The sequence below is a fragment of the Cololabis saira genome, chromosome 13 (assembly GCF_033807715.1).
Source record: "Cololabis saira isolate AMF1-May2022 chromosome 13, fColSai1.1, whole genome shotgun sequence".
Classification (NCBI taxonomy): domain Eukaryota; kingdom Metazoa; phylum Chordata; class Actinopteri; order Beloniformes; family Belonidae; genus Cololabis; species Cololabis saira.
The window spans coordinates 23582624-23608881 of NC_084599.1; the positions used below are offsets into that span (position 1 = coordinate 23582624).

Sequence of the window (26258 nt, forward strand, 5' to 3'; positions counted from 1 at the left end):
TGCTGACAAAAAAGTCTGGATACTGCGGGAATCGAACTCTGATCTCTGACTCCAAAGACGGGAACGCTCTGGCTGAGCTAAGACTCAGCTTCTCATTTCTATTCGACCTACTCACTTAGCAGAGACCAACATATCGAAATTTAGTAATGTAAGTCTGGAGCTGTTTTTTCTAATTTTTTTAAATATTTGTAAGTTATAAATATTAGTAAAACCCTACTATTTTAATTATTACTTTTTCTGTAACCATTCTGCCAAGGTTGTAACCGGGCTGAGCTGGGAATATTTCTGACGTCATCACCCTACTCGCCACTGATTGGTCGGGGGGCGGGGCCGTCATCACCCTACTCGCCACCGATTGGTCGGGGGGCGGGGCCGTCATCACCCTCCGCGCCACTGATTGGTCGGGAGGCGGGGCCGTCATCACCCTACTCGCCACCGATTGGTCGGGGGGCGGGGCTGGCAGACGTTTGAATCAGGAAGCGGGAGTCAGCGCGAGAGCGACTGGCGGCTCGTGGCGATTTTATTATAAAAAAGGGACAACCAATCAGAAGAAGGGGCGGGGCTAATTCAGGCCAAAGAAGCTCAAGGACTCATTGCAGAGTCCCTTGACACCACCTACGACTTCCTATGTCAAACCATTCAAAGTTTATAGCAGAAAAAAGGGACAACCAATCAGAAGAAGGGGCGGGGCTAATTCAGGCCAATGAAGGTCAAGGATTCCATACAGAATCTGATGACACCACCCACGACTCTCTATGTCAAACCATTCAAAAGTTATGGCAGAGAAAAGTATTCAAGGTGGCGCTGTTGAGCCGTTAGGCCACGCCCATTAATGCAAACCATTAAATATCAAATGTATCACCAGGCCTGGCTTGCATGCAAAATTTGGTGACTTTTGGAGAACTATCAAATATGGACCAATCACATGAAGGGGGGGCGCGCCTTTTGGCGTCTAGCGTCGCCACGGTAACACTTTTGAAAGAGAAAAGTAATGCGTGGTGTCGCAGGATGTAGACGCACATTTTGCTGTATAACACACCTGGGTGCACGATACGGTTCGGGCTGAATTAACTCTCGAAGGAATGGCATAAATTTTGCCAAAATGACACAATTTATTCAAAATGGCCGACATCCTGTTCGGTTTTGGCCATGGATCCAAGAGACTTTTCTTTAAGTTGTGCCATGATACAGGTGTGTAGCGATTATCGTGCATGTACGTCAAACCGTATTGTGGGGCTTGAGGCACAAAGTTTTCCGGGGGGCGCTGTTGAGCCATTTTGCCACGCCCATTAATGCAAACCATGAAATATCAAATTTATCACCAGGCCTGGCTTGCATGCCAAATTTGGTGCCTTTTGGGGAACTATCAAATATGGACCAATCAGATGAAGGGGGGGTGCGCTTGTTGGCGTGTAGCGTCGCCACGGTAACACTTTCGAAAGAGAAAAGTAATGCGTGTAGTCGCAGGATGGAGACGCACATTTTGATGTATAACACATCTGGGTTCACGTTACGGTTCGGGCTGAATTAACTCTCGAAGAATGGCATATATTGCTCCAAAATTACGCAATTAATTCAGAATGTTCAAAATGGCCGACTTCCTGTTCGGTTTCGGCCATGGCGCCAAGAGACTTTTCTTTTAGTTGCGACATGATACAGGAGTGTACCAATTTTCGTTCATGTACGTCAAACCGTATTATGGGGCTTGAGGCGCAAAGTTTTTTCTGTCTGAACCAACCAGATGAAGGGTGGGCGCGCTTTTTGGCGTCTAGCGTCGCCACGGTAACGCTTTTGAAAGAGAAAAGTAATGCGTGTGGTCGCAGGATGGAGACGCACATTTTGATGTATAATACACCTGGGTGCACGTTACGGTTCGGGCTGAATTAACTGCCGAAGGAATGGCATAAATTGCGCCAAAGTGACACGATTAATTCAAAATGGCCGACTTCCTGTTCGGTTTCGGGCATGACGGCAAGAGACTTTTCTTTAAGTTGTCCCATGATACAGGTGTGTACCGATTTTCGTGCATGTACGTCAAACCGTATCGTGGGGCTTGAGGCACAAAGTTTTCAAGGGGGCGCTGTTGAGCCATTTTGCCACGCCCATTAATGCAAACCATTAAATATCAAATTTTTCGCCAGGCCTGACTTGGGTGCAAAATTTGGTGACTTTTTGGGCATGTTAAGGCGGGCAAAAAGGCCATCACTTTGTCAGAAGAAAAATAATAATAATAATTAAAGCTGCAAGCAGCGATGAACGGGCCCTCGCACTCACGTTCACCGCCCCCCATAAGCATTTCAGAAATGACACCACCCACGACTCTCTATGTCAAACCATTCAAAAGTTATAGCAGAAAAAAGGAACAACCAATCAGAAGAAGGGGCGGGGCTAATTCAGGCCAATGAAGGTCAAGGACTCCATACAGAGTCTGATGACACCACCCACGACTCTCTATGTCAAACCATTCAAAAGTTATAGCAGAAAATCGGGACAACCAATCAGAAGAAGGGGCGGGGCTAATTCAGGCCAATGAAGGTCAAGGACTCCATACAGAATCTGATGATACCACCCACGACTCTCTATGTCAAACCATTCAAAAGTTATGGCAGAAAATCGGGACAACCAATCAGAAGAAGGGGCGGGGCTAATTCAGGCCAATTATGGTCAAGGACTCAATACCGAGTCCCATGACACCACCCACGACTCTTTATATCAAACCATTCAAAAGTTATGGCAGATAAAAGTTTTCTAGGGGGCGCTGTTGAGCCGTTAGGCCACGCCCATTAATGCAAACCATGAAATATCACATTTATCACCAGGCCTGGCTTGCATGCAAAATTTGGTGACTTTTGGAGAACTATCAAATATGGACCAATCAGATGAAGGGGACACGCGCTTTTTCGCATCTAGCGTCGCCACGGTAACACTTTTGAAAGAGAAAAGTAATGTGCATCATCGCAGGACAGAGGACATTTTGATGTAAAAAAAACACAAAAATTGCTGACAAAAAATTTCGTCATGCAGCCTGCAGGCTTGAACTCTCGAACTCTGGCACCAAAGACCGCAATAATGAGGCTGAGCTATGTCTCAGCTATACCTTTAGCTTTGACTTACTGCCTTAGGAGAGACCAACATGGCGATAAATATCTGGAACTTTTTTTTCCTAATTTTTTAAATATTTGTAAGGTATAAGTATTAGTAAAACACTACTATTTTTATTACTTTTTCTGAAACCATTCTACTAAGGTTCTAACCGGGCTGAGCACGGGTCTATTTCCGACGTCACCATATTACAGGCAGCTGATCGGTCGGGGAGAGGGACCGTCATCACCCTACTCGCCACTGATTGGTCGGGGGGGCGGGGCCGTCATCACCCTACTCGCCACTGATTGGTCGGGGGGCGGGGCCGTCATCACCCTACTCGCCACTGATTGGTCGGGGGGCGGGGCCGTCATCACCCTACTCGCCACTGATTGGTCGGGGGGCGGGGCCGTCATCACCCTACTCGCCACTGATTGGTCAGGGGGCGGGGCCGTCATCACCCTACTCGCCACTGATTGGTCGGGGGGCAGGGCCAGCAGACGTTTGAATCAGGAAGCGGGACTCTCTATGTCAAACCATTCCAAAGTTATAGCAGAAAATCGGGACAACCAATCAGAAGAAGGGGCGGGGCTAATTCAGGCCAATGAAGGCCAAGGACTCCATAAAGAATCTGATGACACCACCCACGACTCCCTATGTCAAACCATTCCAAAGTTATAGCAGAAAATCGGGACAACCAATCAGAAGAAGGGGCGGGGCTAATTAAGGCCAACGAAGCTTAAGGACTCTTTACAGAATCCCATGACACCACCCACAACTCTCTATGTCAAACCATTCAAAAGTTATGGCAGATAAGAGTATTCTAGGGGGCACTGTTGAGCTGTTAGGCCACGCCCATTAATGCAAACCATGAAATATCACATTTATCACCAAGTCTGTCTTGCATGCAAAATTTGGTGACTTTTGGAGAACTATCCAATATGGACCAATCACATGAAGGGGGGGCGCGCCTTTTGGCGTCTAGCGTCGCCACGGTAACACTTTTGAAAGAGAAAAGTAATGCGTGTTGTCGCAGGATGTAGCCGCACATTTTGATGTATAACATACTTGGGTGCACGTTACGGTTCGGGCTGAATTAACTGCCGAAGGAAGGGCATAAATTTCGCCAAAATGACACAATTTATTCAAAATGGCCGACATCCTGTTAAGTTTGGGCCATGGCTCCAAGAGACTTTTCTTTAAGTTGTGCCATGATACAGGTGTGTAGCGATTTTCGTGCATGTACGTCAAACCGTATTGTGGGGCTTGAGGCACAAAGTTTTCCGGGGGGCGCTGTTGAGCCATTTTGCCACGCCCATTAATACAAACCATGAAATATCAAATTTATCGCCAGGCCTGGCTTGCATGCCAAATTTGGTGCCTTTTGGGGAACTATCAAATATGGACCAATCAGATGAAAGGGGGGGTGCGCTTGTTGGCGTCTAGCGTCGCCACGGTAACACTTTGGAAAGAGAAAAGTAATGCGTGTAGTCGCAGGATGGAGACGCACATTTTGATGTATAACACATCTGGGTTCACGATACGGTTCGGGCTGAATTAACTCTCGAAGGAATGGCATATATTGCTCCAAAATTACGCAATTAATTCAGAATGTTCAAAATGGCCGACTTCCTGTTAGGTTTCAGCCATGGCTCCAAGAGACTTTTCTTTAAGTTGCTACATGATACAGGTGTGTACCGATTTTCGTTCATGTACGTCAAACCGTATTATGTGGCTTGAGGCACAAAGTTTTTTCTGTCGAACCAATCAGATGAAGGGTGGGCGCGCTTTTTGGCGTCTAGCGCCGCCACGGTAACGCTTTTGAAAGAGAAAAGTAATGCGTGTTGTCGCAGGATGGAGACGCACATTTTGATGTATAACACACTTGGGGGCACGTTACGGTTCGGGCTGAATTAACTTTCGAAGGAATGGCATAAATTTCGCCAAAATGACACGACTAATTCAAAATGGCCGACTTCCTGTTCGGTTTCGGGCATGACGCCAAGAGACTTTTCTTTAAGTTGTCCCATGATACAGGTGTGTACCGATTTTCGTGCATGTACGTCAAACCGTATCGTGGGGCTTGAGGCACAAAGTTTTCAAGAGGGCGCTGTTGAGCCATTTTGCCACGCCCATTAATGCAAACCTTTAAATATCAAATTTTTCGCCAGGCCTGACTAGGGTGCAAAATTTGGTGACTTTTTGGGCATGTTAAGGGGGGCAAAAAGGCCTTCACTTTGTCAGGAAAATAATAATAATAATAATAATAATAATAAAAATTCCTGCAAATACAATAGGGCCTTCGCTCTGAAGGTGCTCGGGCCCTAATAATAATAAAAATTCCTGCAAATACAATAGGGCCTTCGCACTGCAAGTGCTCGGGCCCTAATAATAAAAATTCCTGCAAATACAATAGGGCCTTCGCACTGAAGGTGCTCGGGCCCTAATTAAAGCTGCAAGCAGCGATGAACGGGCCCTCGCACTCACAGCCACCGCCCCCCATAAGCATATCAGACATGACACCACCCACGACTTCCTATGTCAAACCATTCAAAAGTTATAGCAGAAAAAAGGGACAACCAATCAGAAGAAGGGGCGGGGCTAATTCAAGCCAATGAAGGTCAAGGACTCCATACAGAGTCTGATGACACCACCCACGACTCTCTATGTCAAACCATTCAAAAGTTATAGCAGGAAATAGGGACAACCAATCAAAAGAAGGGGTGGGGCTAATTTTCACTAATTATGGTCAAGGACTCAATACCGAGTCCCATGACACCACCCACGACTCTTTATGTCATACCATTCAAAAGTTATGGCAGAGAAAAGTTTTCCAGGTGGCGCTGTTGAGCCATTTTGCCACGCCCATTAATGCAAACCATGAAATATCAAATTTATCGCCAGGCCTGGCTTGCATGCCAAATTTGGTGCCTTTTGGGGAACTATCAAATATGGACCAATCAGATGAAAGGGGGGCGCGCTTTTTGGCATCTAGCGTCGCCACGGTAACACTTTTGAAAGAGAAAAGTAATGCGCGTAGTCGCAGGATGGAGACGCATATTTTGATGTATAACACACCTGGGTGCACGTTACGGTTCGGGCCGTATTAAGTCTTGAAGGAATGGCATATATTGCTCCAAAATTACGTGATTAATTCAGAATGTTCAAAATGGCCGACTTCCTGTTCAGTTTCGGCCATAGCGCCAAGAGACTTTTCTTTAAGTTGCGACATGATACAGGTGTGTACCGATTTTCGTTCATGTACGTCAAACCATATTATGGGGCTTGAGGCGCAAAGTTTTTTCTGTCTGAACGAATCAGATGAAGGGTGGGCGCGCTTTTTGGCGTCTACCGTCGCCACGGTAACGCTTTTGAAAGAGAAAAGTAATGCGTGTTGTCGCAGGATGGAGACGCACATTTTGATGTATAACACACTTGGGGGCACATTACGGTTCGGGCCGTATTAACTGCCCAAGGAATGGCATAAATTGCGCCAAAGTGACACGATTAATTCAAAATGGCCGACTTCCTGTTCGGTTTCGGCCATGTCGCCAAGAGACTTTTCTTTAAGTTGTGTACTGATACAGGTGTGTAGCGATTTTCGTGCATGTACGTCAAACCGTATTGTGGGGCTTGAGGCACAAAGTTTTCAAGGGGGCGCTGTTGAGCCATTTTGGCACGCCCATTAATGTAAACCATTAAATATCAAATTTTTCACCAGGCCTGACTTGCATGCAAAATTTGGTGACTTTTTGGGCACGTTTAGGGGGGCAAAAAGGCCCTCCTTTCGTCAGAAGAAAGAAAGAAAGAAAGAAAGAAAGAAAAATTCCTACAGATACAATAGGGCCTTCGCACTGAAGGTGCTCGGGCCCTAAAAATTCCTGCAAATACAATAGGGCCTTCGCACTGCAAGTGCTCGGGCCCTAATAATAATAATAATAATAATAAAAATTCCTGCAAATACAATAGGGCCTTCGCACTGCAAGTGCTCGGGCCCTAATAATAATAATAAAAATTCCTGCAAATACAATAGGGCCTTCGCACTGCAAGTGCTCGGGCCCTAAAAATTCCTGCAAATACAATAGGGCCTTCGCACTGCAAGTGCTCGGGCCCTAAAAATTCCTACAGATACAATAGGGCCTTCGCACTGAAGGTGCTCGGGCCCTAATAAGACAAATATTCTTGTTAAGATTGTGAGTTTTTGCAGTGCTCCATTTTACTTATCCTGTGAAGGACATAATCATATTGATAAGTTCAGAAAACTGTTCTTTATTGTTGTGTTTTGATGTAATTGATATAAGCCCAGTGGATATTTAAAGCTTACAGAAGGCTGCATTTAACTGCTGCTATGTCATTCCTGCAGTATTTCTGCAGGTGTTTTGGTCAGTGCTATTATCTTTCATATATTATATTATTTGTAATCAGCACAAATTATCTGTCCCCATATGGTAAAATCCACCATCACCCCTGATTCTGTTTTTTTTTTTTACAACTCGAGTACTGGATACATACATACATACATACATACATACATACATACATACATACATACATACATACATACATACATACATACATACATATATATATATATATATATATATATATATATATATATATATATATATATATAAAATTATCTAACAGTTGTAGCTTTGTTTTGTCTATAATTCAATTTGCTTCGGTGTCTGCACTGTTGTAACACCAGTTCCATCCATGTTATAGATCATGTGTGGAGGGAAACTGTACCTGAAATAACATCCAAAATTAGTGCTGTTAATCAAAGAAGCTTAAAGCGACACTACGTAGCTTTTCCACCTTAATATCATATTTCCAGAGTCATTGTGATGGTACATCAACTTCCAACAGGTTTAATGACACCTCTGTCATGGTCTGGGGGGGTCTGTATCACCTTCACTGGCACTATGTAACTTTGAGGAGCATGGTAGGAACCCTGCCACACTAAAAAACTAAACATTTTTACGGCTTTGACTGCTTTACGGCATACGTCATTTCCCCCTCCTTCCCGATTCGTAGTCGAGACGAAAATGGGCGGGGCTTGGAGCGCAGCTCCGCAGAAGCTGGTAACCCGTTGCTGTGTTGTGGCTGCAGCAGCTCCACACAACAGACGTGGGGAAAAGATCGCTAATGGTTTAACTTTTCACCGCTTTCCTGCTCGGAGGCAGAACCACGGAGGCTGGCCAATTATCTGAGATAACAAATTAAAAGAGTAAAAGAGTCGTCGGCTCGGTTGGATCGCGGCTGTAACGAGTCCGACCAAACATAACGTTCCTCAGTAAACAAACAAACACGCACACAGACGGGCGTCGGATCAAAACACGGGTTTATTAAATCACAAACAAACACTCACAGACCGGGGTCGGATCATTCAAACGGGTTTTATTCCCCACTTCTCCAGCTAAACGCAGTTGTTGGCCAGCTCTCTGCGGTGGGATTAATTTTGTTGAGGAGAAAATATCAACTATTTGATTTGTAGCTGCAGAGGAAAAAAATAATCTCACGAGGAAAAAAAAATATTGCTCACGCCTCGGAGCCTCTTCAAAGCAGTCAAAAAAAAGAAAAGAAAAGTAAGAGTAATACAAAACATGTACTGTATGTTGTACTATTATACTAATTTATTGAAACACATGGCGAGTCAAACAGCTGCCAAACACTCCTAAACAAGGTAGTAAGACGTGGGTTGTGCAGAACTGCGGCAGTAAATCCTTCTAAAGAGTGGCGCTCCGACGAGGAGCACCATTCTTTAGTAGGGATTTCATATGGATCCAGACCGTTAATAATCATTATTTTCTCCATATACCGCTCCCTGGCTTCCTTGTTTAAGGTATCCCGGTAAATTCCAGTTCCTTTCCAGCAGTTTAACATCTTTTTTTTTGCGTTCCGTCTGTTCACTTGGTGAAACAGAAAAGCGTCCCGTCTTCTCTCATCAAAACAAATGCACGCGACGGGACAGGAGTTTTCCGGCAGTACGCGCTGGTGCTCATGGGAAACGTAGTGTTCTTTCTGGTAAAGCACTACCGCTTTTGTCCAAAAGATGCCGCCAAACTCAGAAAAGCTGAAAGTTACGTTGTGCTGCTTTAAAGCAGTTTGAGGTTGCAATATTTAGTCAGTTTATGTGGTAGGCCTTGTCTATCAATCATAATGTTACCTGTCCATCACTGAAGTGAGGTTATCGAAGAACCCCACATTGTGCCTATTAAAGGCAGTGGCGAGAGAGGTTGCTTCAGGAGTGCAGCATGACAGATGGTGGCGCATCCTAAAACTCATGAACCAATCACGTCCTATAAAAGGTTAAAAGTTGATATATATCAAAAGTTGATATATAGCATATATCACAGGTGCCGAATCCTGGTCCTTGAGAGCCCCTATCCAGCATGTTTTAGATGTTAATCAGACAAGCTAATGAGTTTGTAGTAGTTTAACTAGAATCAGGTGTGCTGAATTGACCAGGATGGTTATCTTTTTATTTATCCTTTATTCAACCATTGCAGTTTACATTGAGATTTACATAAGAATGATGGTGGGCATTTCCCTGAAAAAAAATTATTAATATTCCCTATTATTATAAATGTACACTTAGACTAACCTGCTTTTTCATCTCTCATCCAGCTTGCAGGGACATCAAGGCCATTTCTTCGTGCTAACTCAAATGCCAGTTCACGACATTTCATGGCACTTAGACCGTGAAACATTGCAGCTAGATTTTTTATATGGTCTGCAAGCTCTGTCTCAATTTCTTCACTGAAGACTTGATTGGCATGTCCTGTTCTCTTATAGCCTGTTCTTTTCACTTCTCCTAGTTGTTTCATATCCATGTATCTCTTTAAAGTCATCCTGTTGATCTTCATGTCCCTTGCCACCTGACAAATGGACTTCCAATGCTGTACCTCTGCCACTGCTCTGTCCAAATCCACAAGAGGAGTTGAAGCCCTGTCTGTCTTCCGTTTACAGTGGCGTGGCATGATGGTTTCTGGTCTAAAATTCAAAATGTCACATCATTTCGGTGATAAAATGTAAGAATGCAATGTACATATTACAGTAACATAATACTTTGATAATAATAATAAGTGGGTGAAGTTGAGCCACTGACCTGCTCAACATCCCCCAGGCCTTTTGGCTAAAATAACCCCACCCCGGCCATTTTAACAAACTTGTATCATCCAGCAGTTTAGAGCTAACATCATGATAAAAAGTATAGCCTCATATTATAACTTCCTAATCCACTAACACATATGTGAGATTTGTTCAAACTTGTCTTTAATTGTTCAGACGCAAGAATCACGACTCCTTGAACATGAAAAATTAACTTTGAACGGCAAAAAAATGTTTTTTGAACTTAAATATGCTTACCACTTACTCGATCAGCCTCTCTCCATCACAGGGTGAGTACAATGGATGACTCTTCAAACACATGTGGTCATGTGACCAAATTTGTCTATGGTGGTTCATAAACAAGGGGTGGCTCAACTTCCCCACAGGCTCAAATCACCCTGTCCTCCCCTACTCCTTCACCCTAAATGTGTGAAGGAGCGCTACAGAAGGTCCTTCCTCCCTGCAGCTGTGAGACTACACAACCAGCATTGCTCACAGTAGACCACAAACATAACAACCTGACAATAAATATACATACCGGAAAATAATGTGCAATATCATTCTCTGCAACGTGCAATTATGTAAATAACATCTGTAAATATCCATCTGTTATTTTTTATATACTAGTATTTCTTATTATTTATTTTTCTTCTCCTTCTTCTTCTTATTATTGTATATACTGTTTATAGTGTTTTATTATTACTGTGTGATAACTATTTTTATTGCTGCCTCTTGTTTTTTGCACTATCCCCTTTGCTGCTGTAATCTGCAAATTTCCCCTCTGTGGGACTGTTAAAGGATTTCTTATCTTATCTTATCTTAGTGCGGTAGTGTCCGAATTCGGAAAGAGCCTCTGGAATATTCCAAAATGTGCGCACGCTTTGTTAATCGTACCCACGCTTTAATAAATTGTGCTCATGATGACACATAACGTGCTCTCGATTAACTTTAACGTGGCCACGAAGTTACTTTTTTTTCTTCACTTGAGCTCTTACAGGCTCCATACTATATGATTCATCTGGAGACAATTTTCTGGCATTCCTTTTGAACTTGCTACAATAGAGCTCAACAACAGTTGAGAAGGCATTATTTGATAGAATGCTCCTTTCGGTCCGACGTTTTGTAACTGAATTATTGTTTATATATACAGTATATAAGTTCACTAGGAGACTACTGTTTACATTGCAGGAGAGTTGCTGCACGGACAGTTTTGTGTGTGAAGCATCCGAGCATAAACGGCCAGGACCGTTATGTGACTATCCGGTTTGTCACTGGACCATTATGTTATTAACTGGTGATGGGGGCGGGGGTCTCAGGGACATAGATAACTGACCCTAGAGAATCATAGATCAAACCTCCGACCTGCCAGGATGCAAAGGTCAAGAAGTGGGAGGACCACCTATCTGGGGAGGAGTCAGGACTCTTCAGTCGTGACCCTTCCAGGGAAAGGTCAACAAGGAGGGGATCTGATGACAACGAGACCCCTACCCTGTTGACATGCGAAACAATGCTCTGCAAAGAGAGACAGACATTTGGCTAAATGAAGGTGCTACTGTAACTTCAGAAGGCCTCTGTGTGGTGCGAAGCAAACAGTGCTTCCAAGGAATTTGTTCCCCCTGGTGGCTGAGTTGAGCCATGGGGAGTTTCCATGGCTCAATCAGGAGGGAGGCAGGGTATGGTACATATGGTACACCATGAGGATTAAATACTAAATACCCTTTAAAAAATGTTTGTAGGAGCTGTCAGACATGTTGCAGATACAACATGCAAGGCAATATGAGGCCTAAAAGAGGTCAGTGTCCCGAAGGGACCTATCCATTTTTAAGTTATCCATATGGATTTCATACTTGGAGTGAACTAATGGCCTGTTAAGTTAAGGCTAAGGAAAACCATGGCCTGAATGCCGGCCATTAGTCGAAATGTACATGAGAATGTTCAAAGTTCTTGTGAGCTGCTGTTTGTTCCTCTCCCTCTCCTAAGCAGGAACTGCTGAAACTGGATGACCAGATCCTGAGTTGAGTGGTGAAAGGTCATCACCCCGTCAGGTCGGCCCCTTTTGCTGTCCAGACCAGGACACCGACAGCACCGACAGCAGTAAAGATTGCTGAACGATCTACTGCGTTCACCAGTTGCAGTGAAGGCTAGTAGACTACGTTCAAGGCCCTGAGTAGTGCTGGAAGCCGGATGGTATTAAAACCCTTGTCCGCTGAAGAACTCATCTGACGCCTACTCATCAGCCACGGCCTGAAGATGACTAGCCCAAACTGACTGGCTACAACGAGCTGCAGAAACCTGAGAGATGGGAGAGACTTTTTCACTACTAAGTCACCGACCCAAGTCAATGTGGAAATGGCCATCTTCTTCGCCAAAGTCACCCTCTGTTACAAAAAATGAATAAATAAACAAACAACAAAATCGCTTGATAGTATTCAAAATACAAGCTCACAACACATTGCATCATGGGACATTATTGTATAGGTTTTTTTTTAAGACAGCATGCTCTGTGTTATAGCAGATCTGTTATTTGTTACACTCACCTTCAATTATTGATGATGTATTCAGTGGATCATTTTCATTGGCTTTTGTATCAAGGTTGTTTTTTTCATCATCATTACCTTCAGTTATAAAAAAACAAAAAAAACAAATAAGCTTAATTCACACACACAACATATTTAAACCCAAGTAACTGCAATTAGTTGACATTCAAGTTTGCAGCTGTATTTCAATTTGAATAACTTACCTGTTACTCCAGCTGTATGCCAAACACCATTGAGAAGATGGATTCCCTTGTGACACTGGGAATAGTAGGTATAATGTGAAACTGTCTTATTACAGTATACACAGAAATGTCGCTTCCTTGTTCTTCTCCTTCTTCCTTCCTCCTCCTTGTTCTTCCATGCTGATATTACGAGTCTGGGAGAGTTGAAATCACCTCATATTATAGCAGGAGGGGCGGGGACACTGCATTGTTTCAAATTTACAGTTTACACGATGTGTGATGCAGCCATCGAGAGCCATCAAACGGCCATCAACACTTCTATGAGTTACCATTCAAACTCCCCCAACCTGTCTATGCCCAATTGGCCCACGTGAATAGCAAATGGAGATAGGGCCTTTATCAGGGGGGGGGGGGGGGGGGGCAAAAAAGTGGGGTCAGTAAACTCCCGATTACAGCTCAGAAATGGCCGTATTTCACAGTAAACTTCTTTCACCAGTAAATTCCCAATAACATCCACACACACCCAGCAAACACAAACATTACCGGTTAAATGCTATGTCAGCATATTCCCATAAACTCACAAACAATTAATTTTAAATTTAAGACATGTAGAACTACAAGCAAAAAATCTTGCATTTCAAACAGTGAGGTGATGCTATGGAACAGTCTGAGTAAGGAGCTGAAACAATGTCCAACCATCTACTTCAAAAGCAAATACAAAGAAAAGATTTTTGCCAAATACAGGGAAGAGGAGACATGAGGTAGTGATTGTGTGGGGATTCAGCATAATGTACGTATATAAAATTGTATATATAATTAAAGCTGCAAGCAGCGATGAATGGGCCCTCGCACCCTTGTGCACGTTCAGGCGTGCTGCAGTGGAAGCGCTGAGTAAGGAGCCCACATTCTTCTGACGAAAGGAGGGCCTTTTTGCCCCCCTAAACATGCCCCAAAAGTCACCAAATTATGCACGCAAGCCAGGCCTGGCGAAAAATTTGAAATTTAATGGTTTGCATTAATGGCTGTGGCAAAATGGCTCAACAGCGCCCTCTAGAAAACGTTGTCCCTCAAGCCCCACAATACGGTTTGACGTACATGCACCAAAATCGGTACACACCTGTATCATGTCGCAACTTAAATAAAAGTCTCTTGGCGTCATGGCCGAAACCAAACAGGAAGTCGGCCATTTTGAATTAATCGTGTAATTTTGGTGCAATTTATGCCATTCCTTCGGCAGTTAATACGGCCCGAATCGTAACGTGCACCCAGGTGTGTTATACATCAAAATGTGCGTCTCCATCCTGCGAACAACACGCATAACTTTTCTCAGTCAATATGCTATATGCTTATGGGGGGCGGTGGCCATGAGTGTGAGGGTCCGTTCATCGCTGCTTGCAGCTTTAATTTGTATTATTTTCTGATGTTTTGTGTAACTGTTTTTCTTTTTTATTTAATATGCTTGAAATAAAGAGGTCAATCAATTAGTGTTTCACACAATGTTTCTGTATTTTATGAAAGTCTTTGTAAAATACGACAGTATCACGTTTGGCCCGGTTATGGCACTGGTAAGGAATGTGTTAATAGGAAGTGCCCTAAAATTAATTGAGTGTGACAAACATTGGATGTATAAGCCAGATATGGCACACGTTTCATAAATTAGCTTTGACTTAGGATATTGCAGGTTGTGTGAGTTGCCCAAAGAACATAAAGTCACTTTGAGTCACCGGATGTGATTGGGTCCTCCAGAGCAAATCCAATCCACCAATTATTGCAAATTCTTTTAAATAATTTAATCTTTGTAAATATTTGATTGCTATTAAAGTCCTACCACATGATGAGAAAGTGAGTACAGCTATGTCTGATATTGTGGGAACGGTATAAATGATGCAGAGGTCAAAACGGAATCAATCTTTTTACAATTATGTGGGAACTCCTTATTACTGGGACATTTAAAGGCAAATTGAGGAAAGTTTACTATGATTAAATGCCATAAAATGTAGAGTACTCTGTTTTAATATTTTGTCTCAAGTGTATGTGAACTTCCAACAAATGCAGGTGTACTTTGTTTCACACGTTAATTCACAACCATCTTTTCTCATAAAGTCCATTTCCCAGATCTTTGTGAGCTTGTTGTTGCAGTTGAGCATTTTCATTTTAAAACACAGGAAGATAAACACAATAAAAACCTCAAATCAGTGAAATCCTTTTGAGATGTTCTTTATTTAAAGTTACAGTTAAAATATACACGTGATAGCAGTGACAGACAGTGTTGTTCTCAAGCACACTGAGCAGTGCAGCTACAGGCCAGGTGAGCCTCTGTAGTTTCCCTCAGATCCACGCTGCTGTCAAAGATGCTGCTCGAGCGCTCAGGAGCAGAATCTGCAGAAGCAAGGAAGCAAAGCAATTAGAGACAGTTTGTTTTGAAAATGTTGTTCTCTACTGATTGGTTTTATTTCTTCTTAAAACTCACCAGAGGGCATACAGTTGAAGCCAACAGTGACAGGGCTGGTCTTGACTGGGAAGCAGCCAGGCAGACAGCGCAGCACAGGCTCAACAGAGAAGCATCTGGAGTTCTCCCCTTCAATGTTCACCTGCTTCTCAAGCTGCACAGATTCAAGCTTCAGACGGCACTCTGTAAGAAATAGTACAGATAAATGGATTTCTGATGGATGTAGTGAGCCGATGACATGTTTAAAAGACTTGGATGTTTATGCTGCAACATAAATATTAGATAAAAGTGGAGTAGAAGTTTGGAAATTAAGATAAAATGTCATAGTTTTAATCTAAAAATGATTGCTTAGTGATCTTAGAATCGTACCACTGTTGTCCCTGCAGCTCTCTGCAGAAAGAGTCCAGGAATGAGCAAAGCTGACTGCATTCTTGCTGACCCGTCCATTAGGTGTGCGATACTCCTCTCTGATCTCCCCATCAGCCTTTCCACAGAGTCCACAGGTCTTGCCTTTCATCCAGTCCACAACTTTAATCTACATTGCAAAATGATGACACATTAAGTGGTAGAAACATCAGACATATCTGGCAACTGTGAAAACTCCTTTGCTTTGCTGGCGTTTTGGTTTCTCCAAAATCACACTCTTTTCTGATAATTTGTGCAGAAAGGTTCATCATGTATAATATTGTTTTTACCGTGTATGACTTCTGGTCCACATAAACCTCTTGAAGTCCGTGGCTAGGTGCATAGACAGAAATGCCTTCTCCAGTTTTTCTGATCACAATGCCATCTGTAAAACAAGTTCTTATCATCAGGTTTTACAAGTAGTTTAATTCAGGAATTCAGGATGAACTATAAAACTGGAGAACGTGTAGCTTTAATTTTGCAACATTACGTTTAAAATGATCTTTTGTTAATGTAAAAAACTTTGATAGGACAAAGACTGTGTAAAGAAACCTGTTGGATGGTCGTATGGGAGTGTGGTTTCCCTTCCATTGACCTTCACAGCCACTTCAATCTTGGAGAAGAGATCAATATCGCTACAAGAATAGAAGATAAAACCTTCATCAGTTTGATCAACGTGCCAAGGAAATCTAACATTCTCTTTCACCTCAATGTTTCTGATTACTCACATGTTAGCAATTTTGACATTGATATGGCTTTGTCCAGTGGAGTCCTTCATCAGCAGAACCATGAACTTCAGCTCTTCGGTGCAATCCTGCGCTAAGACCTGGTAGCAAGACTGGGGCATGTCCCTCGTATATGACCTGTTGTTGAATGTAATCAATGTGTCCTCGACTGATCTACATTGAGCTGGAAGAAACGAAAGTGCTTTTAACCTTGGGTTGCATAAAAAAACATTAAAAACAGTGTCTACAATTGTGTTATGATTTATGCAGCATCAGCCATTACTTGCGACAGCCTTGGCAAAAACGTAGTGGGCCTTGTCAATGACTTCATCAAAGGGGGTGAAAGTTTTGATCTCTTTCAGAGGCAGAGTGATGGGAAGACTCAAAGTCATGTTGTAGACTGTACGCTGTCGAGGGAATAAATCTTGTTTATTAAAAAGCAGTAACATAGGTAGAACCTTAGGTAGAAAAACATGACTTTGCATACCACTGGTAATCTTGCAGTGAAGTTAAGTGCCTTTTCAGACGCTGCAATCACAGTGAATGAGAGTTGTCTGGTGCTGTTCTTTCCCTTGATCAAGTCAGCCAGCATTTTAGCAGGAACGTACTTATACACCCTGTTGAAGAATTTTTGTGTCAAGTATTTTGCAAGCTTTGCATGGAAAGGCTTTGGGCTTACGACAGTGAATATGAAATTTCTTACATTTCTCCGTAGCGTCTAAGGGAAGAGGGCAGTCTTTCCCAGGACATTCTGAGGCGAGCTGCAGGGCTTGATTCAACAAGACCAGTTTCTCCAGAAATCATGGTGCTGTATTCCTTGCAGTTTGCTCCCCAGGAGATCTTAGCCTACAAAGAAACAGCAGGTACAAGAATAAGCAATTTTGCTTTAGAGGTAGTCCTCTTATTTTCATTTAAAAAAAAAAACAAGACAGTGTCTTACTGTGACTTTGTGTTTGCTTAGCACAACTCCATCAACACAGATCTTCCAGTTGTACTCAGTAGACAGAGGAGCGAAAACGATCTGAAGTCTGGCACTTGGTTTGTCAAGGTAGGCAGAGAGTTGGTATCCCTGCAGCTTCTTATCAGTTCTAACAGCTTGGAAGATGGCGACAACGGTGGCAGCCTCATTACCGAGGAATTTGTTCTGTGGGGAAAACCTTTGTGTGAGTGCTCACAAACCACCAGGGAAGAGAAGACTGGATAAGGATTTTTCTGATATCCAAATTTCACCTGTCTGTAAATGGCCTCAAAGCTTGAGTCACTACTCTTGCTCTTGGAATACATTGCAGAGTTGACAGCCTACAAGAAAGATATATCAAAGTTAAAAAATGCCAGGCAAAATATGTGAATGAAACTACACTTTCAAACACTACAATATAAACTTATATTTTGAAGTACAATACAAACTTACCTTCTTGTGATCCTTCTCAAACCTGTGACTTATCTGCTGTTAAGAACAAATATCATTATTTCCCAGACACTCTACACTTATAATTTTTTTTTGCAGACTTACAAAATCATTTTTTATATTTTACCCTTGAACGATGATTGCTGGAGCTAGAGGAACTTGAGCCAGCACTGAAGAGTGATGTAAGGGTTGATGCAGAGCTGGATTTGGAAGAACGTCTGGAAGAGCTGTTTATGCTGCCGCTGCTGCTGGAGCGAGATGAGGAGCTGGAAGCGATGGAGGAGGAAGAGCTGCTTGAGCCAGATAAGGAGGACTTGCGGCTGGAAGCCAGGATTTTGTTGAGCTTCATCAAGACTGGTGTTTCCTCAATGATCTCTTCACTCAGGTTGATCTGTCTAATGAGCTTCTCTGCAGCCTTTACTCCAACCCTGACTTCCATCTGAAGTTTCTCAACGGCTTCACCTTCAACTGAAATTATCAGAACATTATAGCATTATAACCTACTTGTCCCTTTTTAAAATGCACAACATTTGTATTTTCAGCACTTACTTGGTGTGATGGATAAAGAAGCATGGTGACTTCCTGCCAGTTTGTACAGGGCAATGTCCCGGATAGATCCAGCATTTTTGGTGGCAACTTTGATACAGGCCTTGAGTCCAATACCAACATACTGAGCACAATATCTCTTTGAAAGGAGACGGATGTTTTCCGTAAGCTTGGCATCTTCTACTTCCATGGAAATGGCCTCTTCAGATATTGACTATAAGAGGAAATAGATATCAATGATAATTGAAGATACCGTGTTAGCTATCAAAATCTTTTTTAATTTAACCACTCTCACTGTAATAGATGAGACAGATGACAGAATCTTGCTTGAAACAGATCGCAAGGGAATGATGGGAGTGATTTTTTCAGAAGCAAGATCCTCGATATTTCTCACCACAGCAAAGGTCTCAACACTGTTGGGAAGGAATGTCAGTTTTAAAGATGAGGCAAGAGGTCATTTCAAATCTTTTGATTGAACAATTGGATTTCTTTTCGTAAGTCCAGGGTGAATTAAACATGTAAGCCTTACTTCAGGGATGTAATGTTTTCAGGCACAGAAACTGGAAGAACTTCGATCTTAAAGTCACCCTCCTTGATGTCAAGTCTTGCAGCAATTTTGGATGGAACAATAGAGTTGAGCTTAACTCTTGATACCATGGTTGCCTGGATAATGGGGGTGTTAATTCCCATCACAGCAAAGGTATTCATTGCAACACTAGGAGAAAAATGAGTATGTTGTAAATAAGTATGAGTAGAGTATTTTTGATATTGTCACATTAAATGGCTTCTGCTCATTTTGTGCCAAACAATAAGACACTGAACCTACCTTGGTTCGACTTCAGTCTCAAGCTGAATGTCAGTCTCCAGAAGGCTCACGATGGGGAAACCTTCTGACAGTGGTGGTTGTGTGGTGGGTTTGACTAAGCAAACAAATGAACTCATTAGCCATCAACCTTTCTTTTTGTTTTTGCATCCTTTTTCATATTATTACTTTCGTTGAAAAATAACTTATTTAGTATTGATAAAACTATATGTTTCATGATATTCTATGTAGAACTTACTTTTCTTTGTTCTTCTAGAACAAAGAAAAGTACGTCCAGCTGCTTTGATTCAAACCTTTGAGAGTTAGCAGAGAATCTACACCAGTATATTATGATGGTATTTCCAGTTCTCCTAATTAGCTGAAAAAAAACAAAACACTTTTTTTCCTTACTCTTGACAACAGCTGCAGCTACAGCAGTAGAGTACAGACTGAGCTCCAATGGAAGACCAGCAGCCGTAGGCAAGATGCGTCGCACCTCAGCAGCCAGCACAGGCTTGGCGTAGCTCAAGCTGACACCGGACAGCAGCAGAGTCTCGAGAGCCTCTCTTCCGTATTTCTTAATAGAAGGTCCACTGGCATACTGTAGGGGACAAATGTATCGTAGATATTGTGCTTTGCAAGACTTTTGTCTGACTTGAGGTTAACAAGTTTATGTACATATTACATACCGTAATAGCTTCTTCAATCAAGGTTTTCTCGATGTTTGCAAAGGCAATTTCTTGTCCAAACAACTTGACATACAAGGAAGCCAGGGGTTTGTCGGTGGGCAGAGACCTCCACTGAGACAGCTGTAGACAGAGAAAATGTGATGTTTTATTGTTTGATATTGGGTAATACTTTTAATTTGTGGTTTTTACTGGTGCTTACAGCCTTAAGGATACGCTTCATCTTGGTGATCCTGTCAGTTCTCTCAGTGATTGATGGGTTTTTCAGAAGAGCCTCTTGGAGGCCGTCAGTTCTCACTCCAATCTTAAAAAACAAACACATACACGATGTTAAAACAATAACTTTAAATAAGTTATTCAACAGCTCGTCAAGTTTTAATTTTCCTTCACCTCCAGAACATCAGCTGCAGCTCCAGCAAGGAAGGCTCTGGTCTTAGCAACAACAGATCGTGGAAGAAGGGTGGCAGCATCATTGATGTAGAAAGCAGTGGCAGCCGCACCAAGCATCAAGGAACCTAATTTAGAGTTTGTAGAAGTACAATTAGTTGATGCCGTAAAACAGTAAAAAACCCAACATGATTGTATTTCACTTAGATCTTACTGTCATAGAGGTCGACATGGACTGCTCTGCTGAAACGCATGCTCAGTCTGTCCAACTTTGGACCCAAGACTTTCATGGCCACACTGCAAGCTGCAGCACTATAAAGGAAACATGAAATAGATTCATTAACATGAATCCTTATGAGCAAATCGGCTTGATGATTAACAGGGATCTGACAGTATACTCACAGTGAAGGATGGATGATGGAGGGGCTCCTGCTCAGGGACTTCATGTGAGAGTAAGTGAAGCTGGCCACTTGCAAATTCTTCTCTGTCTTCACAATGTTGGCAACAGTTGTCACCAATCCCATACTAGGACTTGTCTCAAACAGGACAATGCATGAAAGCATGCGAAGTTCTGGGTGAAGAGCCTTGTCCATGTAGAGCTGAAGGGCCAATTCCTGAACCTGTTTCAGAGGGGAAAACAAACTCAGTATGGACCTCAGTGTATGGACTTGAAGTTCTCTGAAATACTCTCCAGTATTCAGAACTCACCCTTCTGGGCTCTTTCTTTGCAATGTTCCTGAGGGCCAGGATGGCTTCAACATGGACTCTTAGTGGCAGAGTTACAGCAGTAGTGCCATGTATGGGTATGATCTTCGTGATTGACTTGAGACTTGAAGGATGTCCAGCATTTGCCAAAATCTTAACAAACAAGATGATGTTCTCTATCTCTCTCTTAGAAACAGCCTCGGAAAGACGGTCCTGGATGGGCTGTGGGAAGAAATAGGTTTATGAGATCAAAATTTCCTACTCTCAATTTTTCCGCAATGTTTGAAGTGATGAGATAAATCAGGTAAACTCACCTTTACAAGTTCAACAGGACAGGAAGGTGTTTCAGCGCAGTATTTGGAAATCATTGTACCATAGCCGAGGAGGACAATCTCACGCAGAATTGGGTTTTCCAATATTTTGGGTTCCAGTGACAGGGTCTAGAACAGTGCAAATGTCAGAAACGTTTCACATATCTGTTGATGATATAAACAAAGTTACTTGCTCTAGGATCTACTAACCTCTACCAGCTTGATGGTTTCAAGGTTTGCTGACACCATGTGAACAGCTGCAACCAAAGCCTGAGATGCCTCAACAAGACTCAAGTCATCAGCCACGAATTTCTCCTTGATGAACCTAAGAACAGCAGGAGTTCCAGTGGCAGGGATTGCATCCAAAAACCAGTGTCTGAAAAAAGCAAGGATAAATTAAGTACACCTAGAGTATTTATAGTCACACATTTTTAAAAACATATATGAATTTTCAGTCACTCAAAAGCCACCTGTGGGTAGATATCTTTTTGTACTGGCCCCAGAACATTTCCAGGTCTTCATAGCGAGCTGTACGTAAGAGCTGAATCAATTCCAAAAACTTCATAGGGGCTTCCTCATGGACCTTCTCAACATTGTTTGAAACCAGGTGATTCAGAATCTCGACAACCTAAAAACACAAGAAACCATTACATGTGATTAGGATTCACATGTTTTGATTCTTTACATCACATCTTTTTAAGTATCCTGAAACAATACCTGGGCCTGTAAGTTACTGATCTTGATAAGCTGAAGGGGTGTCTGAAGAAGTTCGGTGGAGAACTCGTACTTGATAGATCCACGGGGAGTATACTGAGCTGAGATGGATGGAATAGGGTCTTTTGCAATCTCAAGGAACACCAGTCTCTGCCTTTGAAGTAAAGTGAAAAACAATCAATCTTCAACCCAGGTACACCAATAAATTACCACTTTTACGTTCTCAGTATATTTTGACATACTTGGTTTCCATTTGAACAGCTCCATGGACCTCAGAGAGAGGTAAGAATTGGATCAGCTCACTGACAGCTGCCTTCATGATCATGGTGCCGCTTGGAGATGGTTTCAAGGTGTAACTGAATGATGTTGTACCTCTAAGGTTTTTGGATTCCTGTGAATATGAGTAAAACATATGCTTATTTGTACAATATTTTGCTATCATACATGTATGCGTGGTACAAAATCAGTTTGATCTTACCTTCTGGCATTTGTCGCATGTCTCGGTGTATGCCAACCCGATGTTTTTAATGACCTCTTCCTGGCAGTGGTTCAAGTCCCTGGTCTTGGTCAGGAGGATACGTTCAGCCTTTAGATCTTCATTGATGGAGTAGAGGGTCTTGCACACACCCTGAGTTCCGGCCTGTGCAACAAAGCACCTGTTTAGTGGAGAATGGACTTCTCACAGTGGACTCCTAATAGTCTGTCTGGGGATCTTTGACAAACCTCCTGCAGATCGTAGACATTGTGTGTCTTCTTGATGTTGAGCTGAAGGATGTTCAGGATGCCTCTGTAGATGTTCAGCACCAAAGTTGAGACTCCTTCCGGGGCCTCAATCTGTCCCACAATACCATTGGTGTATTGAAACTTGATGGGAATTGTGAGCTGAGGTGCCAGGGCTGCCTTTAGCTTGCTCGATGGAGTTAGAGGATCCTTTGGCCAAACACCACTGTACTCATAGAGCTCAGGTTCTGCAAACTATAATTTAGAAATTAGATTTATAAGAGGCAGTCTGCATTTCGAAGTTAAAATGCACATTGCTTGCCCGTGATATTGATCTTTACCTTCATCAGGTAAGTATTTTCAGACATTGCTCTGATGAGAACTTTGCTGGAGATGTTGAGTCCAGCCCTCGCCAGACCTTCATCAGGGAGACCCCCCAGGAGCAATGTCTCATACTTGTACACGTAGGTTTTACCAACAGCAAACTCAGGAGCTGTAAGCACAGTTTTAGTTGGTGAAAAGTGTTCTACCTCAGCCCCAAAACAGTTATGAGAAAGCTTTATTGGAAGAATTTACTAGTATCATTGCTAATAAAAAGATAAGTAATATGGGTAATATTAAGTACTGAACTTACCAAAATTTGGACTTTGTCCAGCTGAAACAGAAATAAAATAAAGTTAATAGTCCACTATGCAAATCGAATGTATTATTACGCATCGCATTATTTATAATTTGGGGAAAAAAATACATACATATATTTTGAATGTATATCTATCAACCATAGGAGAATTACTTTTTCAAATACAGGCTCAGTATTTGTCTTACACATGAACAGTTTACAGCTATTGGTATTCTGATAGTGGATTTGAAAGGTGCCTTCTCTCTTGTCTCCAGTTATTCAGCAATTTTTTCAAAATTTTCCAAACTCCCAAACCTTCATATTAAAATTAGCTAAAACATTGTGTTACATTTCATTTTATGGTTAATTTAATCTATGTCAGAAATGCACATGCTTAAAATGAACAACAAATACATAGTTGTATGCCACTGGCTAAAACTGTAAAAATGTCCTTTCAGTCCTAAATAGAAATGCAAAAATAGTTTCTTTCCTAAAATTAAACTGTTGAAGATAAGTACATTGATCAAACCCTTGGAAACATGTTTTCCTTTTTGGATAGTAAAGTTATATGACATTAAGGCTACAGAAAAGTATGTTGTATTGAGTTATGATAAAGCATGACATGACATGACAAGATTCCTGCACGTTCTTCTGCTGTAAAGAGAAACATCTAAAATCTAAAAGGTTTAAATTTAAAAAACTAAAGCAAACAACAAAAGAAGTTTTTCAAATACTGCTCAAAAGCGTATCTTTAAAAGTGGCAGTCTTTCACTAATGCAGAATGCTTCTTACCCACGAAGGCCAGAGTCAGGGCAAGCACAACCGCTTTCATGGCTGATGGGGCTGTGACATTGTGAGATGACGGGCAGCCTTTTAAAGGAAAACTCTGTGTGGAAAAAAAGAAAAAAAGATGTTTGTGATGTTATGACCCCTGGTGTTGCAGTACATAGATAACTTATTAACTTTTTAGAGTGATGTGAGCTTGTGATCAATTTGGCCAGGGTCGATCAGAGGATGACAAGTTAGGGCCACCTGACCTTGTTCTATTCAAATATGCCAGGGTTAACTTGATCACTTTGTTTCAAAATGTTTGCTGTGCATATACCTTGTATCATGATTGCTGCTTGAGCTAACAAATGCTTTACACTAGATTTTCCATGAAATGCTGTTCCGATTTTTATTTTTCTACTACATGAAAAGGATGAAAATATTCTGTCTATTAGAGGGATGAGTTAAAGATATAAAACCTCCTTTTAGAGTATGGAATCTGTGGTTTGTGTTATGTCACTCAAGAATTGAATAGCCAAATATGCCAGGGACCCTGAGACTGGAGTTGCAAACAGATGATTTAATAAGCAAACTTAATCCTGTCAGTGTCTGACATTTCCCCCAGTTTGTGTTTTCTTTTCTGCCCCACCTGTCTTCCATCTGCCCTGATTGTTCACACCTGTGTCTCATTACCCCCTTGTGTATATCTGGTCTTGTTGTGTCGGTCCGTCCTGATTCCTTCCTCCATGAATACGTAGAACTTTCGATTCCTGGTTGGCGGCACCCGGAGGAGGAAGAGGAATCTCCCTTCTGGGGAACACGCCTGGCTTGGGGTGGGCCCAGGAGCATTCAGGCTCTGGAATGACGACGGCGTCGGCGCCAGCCCCAGCTAGCCGCTGTTCCGGCGGTGGTCTTGGGCGCGTCTTCGGCGGTGGTCCCGGACGCATCAGTCTCTGCTCCGGTGATGGTCCCGGACCCCCCGCAGCCAGCGCCACGGACCCGGGTTCCCGCGCAGCCAGCACCGCGGACCCGGGTTCCCCCGCAGCCAGCGCCGCGGACCCGGGTTCCCCCTCAGCCGGCTCCTCGTATTCTGAGTTCCCCGCCAAGTCAAAGTTCCCCGCCAAGTCAAGGTTACCCGCCAAGTCGTCCAAGTTCCCCGCCAAGTCGTCCAAGTTCCCCGCCAAGTCATCCAAGTTCCCCGCCAAGTCGTCCAAGTTCCCCGCCAAGTCGTCCAAGTTCCCCGCCAAGTCTTCCAAGCCCCACGCCAAGTCTTCCAAGCCCCACGCCAAGTCTTCCAAGCCCCACGCCAAGTCTTCCAAGCCCCACACCAAGTCATCCAAACCCCATGCCAAGTCGTCCAAGCCCCACGCCAAGGCCCAAGCCTAGGCCTCGTGGACGACCCCCGGAACTGTCTCGCCGGTCTGCCCAGTCCCGAGGACGGCCCCCGGAACTTTGGCCGTGTGTTGGCCCGGAGTGTACATTTATATATATGAGCTTAACAATTGATTCTTTAACTGCCGTTTGAATATGGAAATGGATTGTGACTTTTTATGGCTATCATTCAACTCATTCCAAATCTGTGGTCCCGGACACACAACACTCATACTTGTTCCCACAAGTTTACGTTTTTTCCCTATAATAAGGTGTTTATGTCTAGTTTTGTGGGTGTGCTGGGGAAAGGAGATTGGGATGAGTTGAGTTAATCTGGGATTCAAACCTGAGACCACCTGATATATTGTACACGCATTATGGAAATAGTTATATTCTTTAAGGCGAAGAATACCATAGTGGGCAAACAGATGGCGAGTAGGTGAATTAAATTCAGTCCAGGAGATGGCACGGATAATTTTTTTCTGTAAAACCTCAAATTTTTTTAGATGACTGGGGTAAGTATTACACCAAATAATATTGCAGTAATTTAAATGAGGTTCAAACAAGGTTTTATAAAGAGTGAGAAGGGCAGAGCGTGGAAGCAGGTGTCTCAGTTTGAAAAACAGACCCACATATTTAGATAGTTTTTCTACAAGTTGATCTATATGACATTTAAAATTTAGACAGTCAGGTTTGGGTGGAGGGAGCCTGGAACAAAGGGAAAGAACA

At 42.7% G+C, this 26258-nt stretch overlaps 1 protein-coding gene across 1 annotated transcript; it reads right to left on the reverse strand.

Annotated features, from left to right (window-relative positions):
* Nucleotides 1–15188: 15188 nt before the first annotated feature.
* LOC133458477 (vitellogenin-1-like) lies at nucleotides 15189–24222 on the reverse strand. Its single transcript, XM_061738376.1, has 34 exons — nucleotides 24183–24222; nucleotides 23406–23426; nucleotides 23113–23264; nucleotides 22775–23026; nucleotides 22530–22691; nucleotides 22294–22442; nucleotides 22055–22205; nucleotides 21808–21965; nucleotides 21548–21713; nucleotides 21341–21466; nucleotides 21030–21248; nucleotides 20724–20941; nucleotides 20536–20633; nucleotides 20325–20449; nucleotides 20137–20238; nucleotides 19938–20057; nucleotides 19660–19849; nucleotides 19273–19366; nucleotides 18976–19161; nucleotides 18742–18859; nucleotides 18450–18660; nucleotides 18028–18368; nucleotides 17904–17939; nucleotides 17723–17791; nucleotides 17433–17636; nucleotides 17196–17338; nucleotides 16980–17109; nucleotides 16776–16899; nucleotides 16496–16676; nucleotides 16320–16402; nucleotides 16058–16152; nucleotides 15732–15897; nucleotides 15384–15545; nucleotides 15189–15292 (listed from the first exon to the last, which is right to left on the reverse strand). Exons 1-34 carry the CDS (start codon nucleotides 24220–24222, stop codon nucleotides 15189–15191), a joined length of 4896 nt encoding a protein of 1631 aa, XP_061594360.1.
* Between the last annotated feature and the right edge of the window lie 2036 nt (nucleotides 24223–26258).